This window comes from Fulmarus glacialis, unplaced genomic scaffold (genome assembly GCF_000690835.1).
Source record: "Fulmarus glacialis isolate BGI_N327 unplaced genomic scaffold, ASM69083v1 scaffold31673, whole genome shotgun sequence".
Lineage (NCBI taxonomy): Eukaryota > Metazoa > Chordata > Aves > Procellariiformes > Procellariidae > Fulmarus > Fulmarus glacialis.
The window spans coordinates 1,597-2,832 of NW_009204131.1; the positions used below are offsets into that span (position 1 = coordinate 1,597).

The 1,236-nt window shown below is 39.6% G+C and overlaps 1 protein-coding gene across 1 annotated transcript; it reads left to right on the forward strand.

The window, feature by feature from the left end:
• Nucleotides 1–215: 215 nt before the first annotated feature.
• LOC104074685 (TATA box-binding protein-associated factor RNA polymerase I subunit D-like) lies at nt 216–1,006 on the forward strand (the record flags this gene model as incomplete). Its single annotated transcript, XM_009574877.1, has 2 exons — nt 216–457; nt 550–1,006. Coding segments are annotated over exons 1-2 (699 nt in total), but the record flags the coding sequence as incomplete, so codon positions are not given.
• Nucleotides 1,007–1,236: the final 230 nt, after the last annotated feature.

Sequence of the window (1,236 nt, forward strand, 5' to 3'; positions counted from 1 at the left end):
ACCTTCTGACCTAAATTATGTGATGAATATATTGAGATAAGTGGCTGCAACTTAACTGTTACTCTGAAGGTTAATACGTTTGCTTGTGGTTCATAGGAAAATCTATGTTGAAGTTTGCTCACAGATTGTTCTTGTAAGTTTACCCTGTTAGGCGGAGTGGTGGAAGGCTTTGTTATCTGATTAACATCTCATTGATTTTTAGGGCCAACTGAAACATGACTGATGCAGATGAATCCCAGGCTTCTGGCTCTGATTACCCTGACGCCCAAGAGCTGATATGCAGTCATCAGAAAGAACCATATAAGGTACATGCCTGTGAAACAAGTACACTAATGGAGTGTTCACGTTCAAGGCAGAAGAATGCTGCTCCTGAGGAGTCTTCAGATGACCTTAACAGTATATGTAAATCATCAGCTGCTTCAGCTGAAGTTTTCCTGGACAGCAGTGATTCAGAAATGTGAGTTTTTATTTCTAGTTCATGTACAGAACCTGTGTGATACATCATAAAAGTATACATTCTTTTGAAAGTAAACATGGTTTCTTCTTTAGCCATCTCTCTGCTGCTAGTGGCAGTGAATATCATCCTAAGTGTTCCACTGCACCTTCAAAGCAAAAAAAGAGATCTCAACCTGCCAGCCAACAAGCAGAATCTATTGCAGGAGTGCCTGACAATGAAAGTTCAGATTCTTCTCTGTCTCCTCAAAGTCCAGTGAAATCATCAGAAATTGCCAAAAAGCAGAAGTCAAAACTCAATTTGAAAGCCATTTTCGCCTATCACTTCAGGGGAAAGAAGTTTAAGGCTGCTGCGCACCGAAGATACAAGGGTGGCTCAGGGAAGAAGAAGAAAAAGTATGAGAGCACACAGATGCCTATTGGGCGGCCACCGCTAACAGCCTCGCCACAAGAGCAAAAGAGAAGGCTTCTAGATAGAGGTTTTCAGTTCCCTTTTGTTGAAAAACATTACGGGAAGAAACATATTCCCTTAAAGATGGTTCTTGGCTATGAGGCGAGTCCTGTGTTTTGTGGGATAAATGTCTTATTTTTGTATTTAGTTTAAAAATAGTGAATTTAAATTGGGTATGTTATGTTTCTACCTGATGTGCTACAATGTAACAAATCTGGTGGTGTGGGGTTTTTTTGTTAACCAGGTCACTTGGTGGTGTTAGTTTAATGCCTTTAAGGCAAACACAGCTAAAATACACGTGTCAATTTAATATTACAGTAAATATTTATACA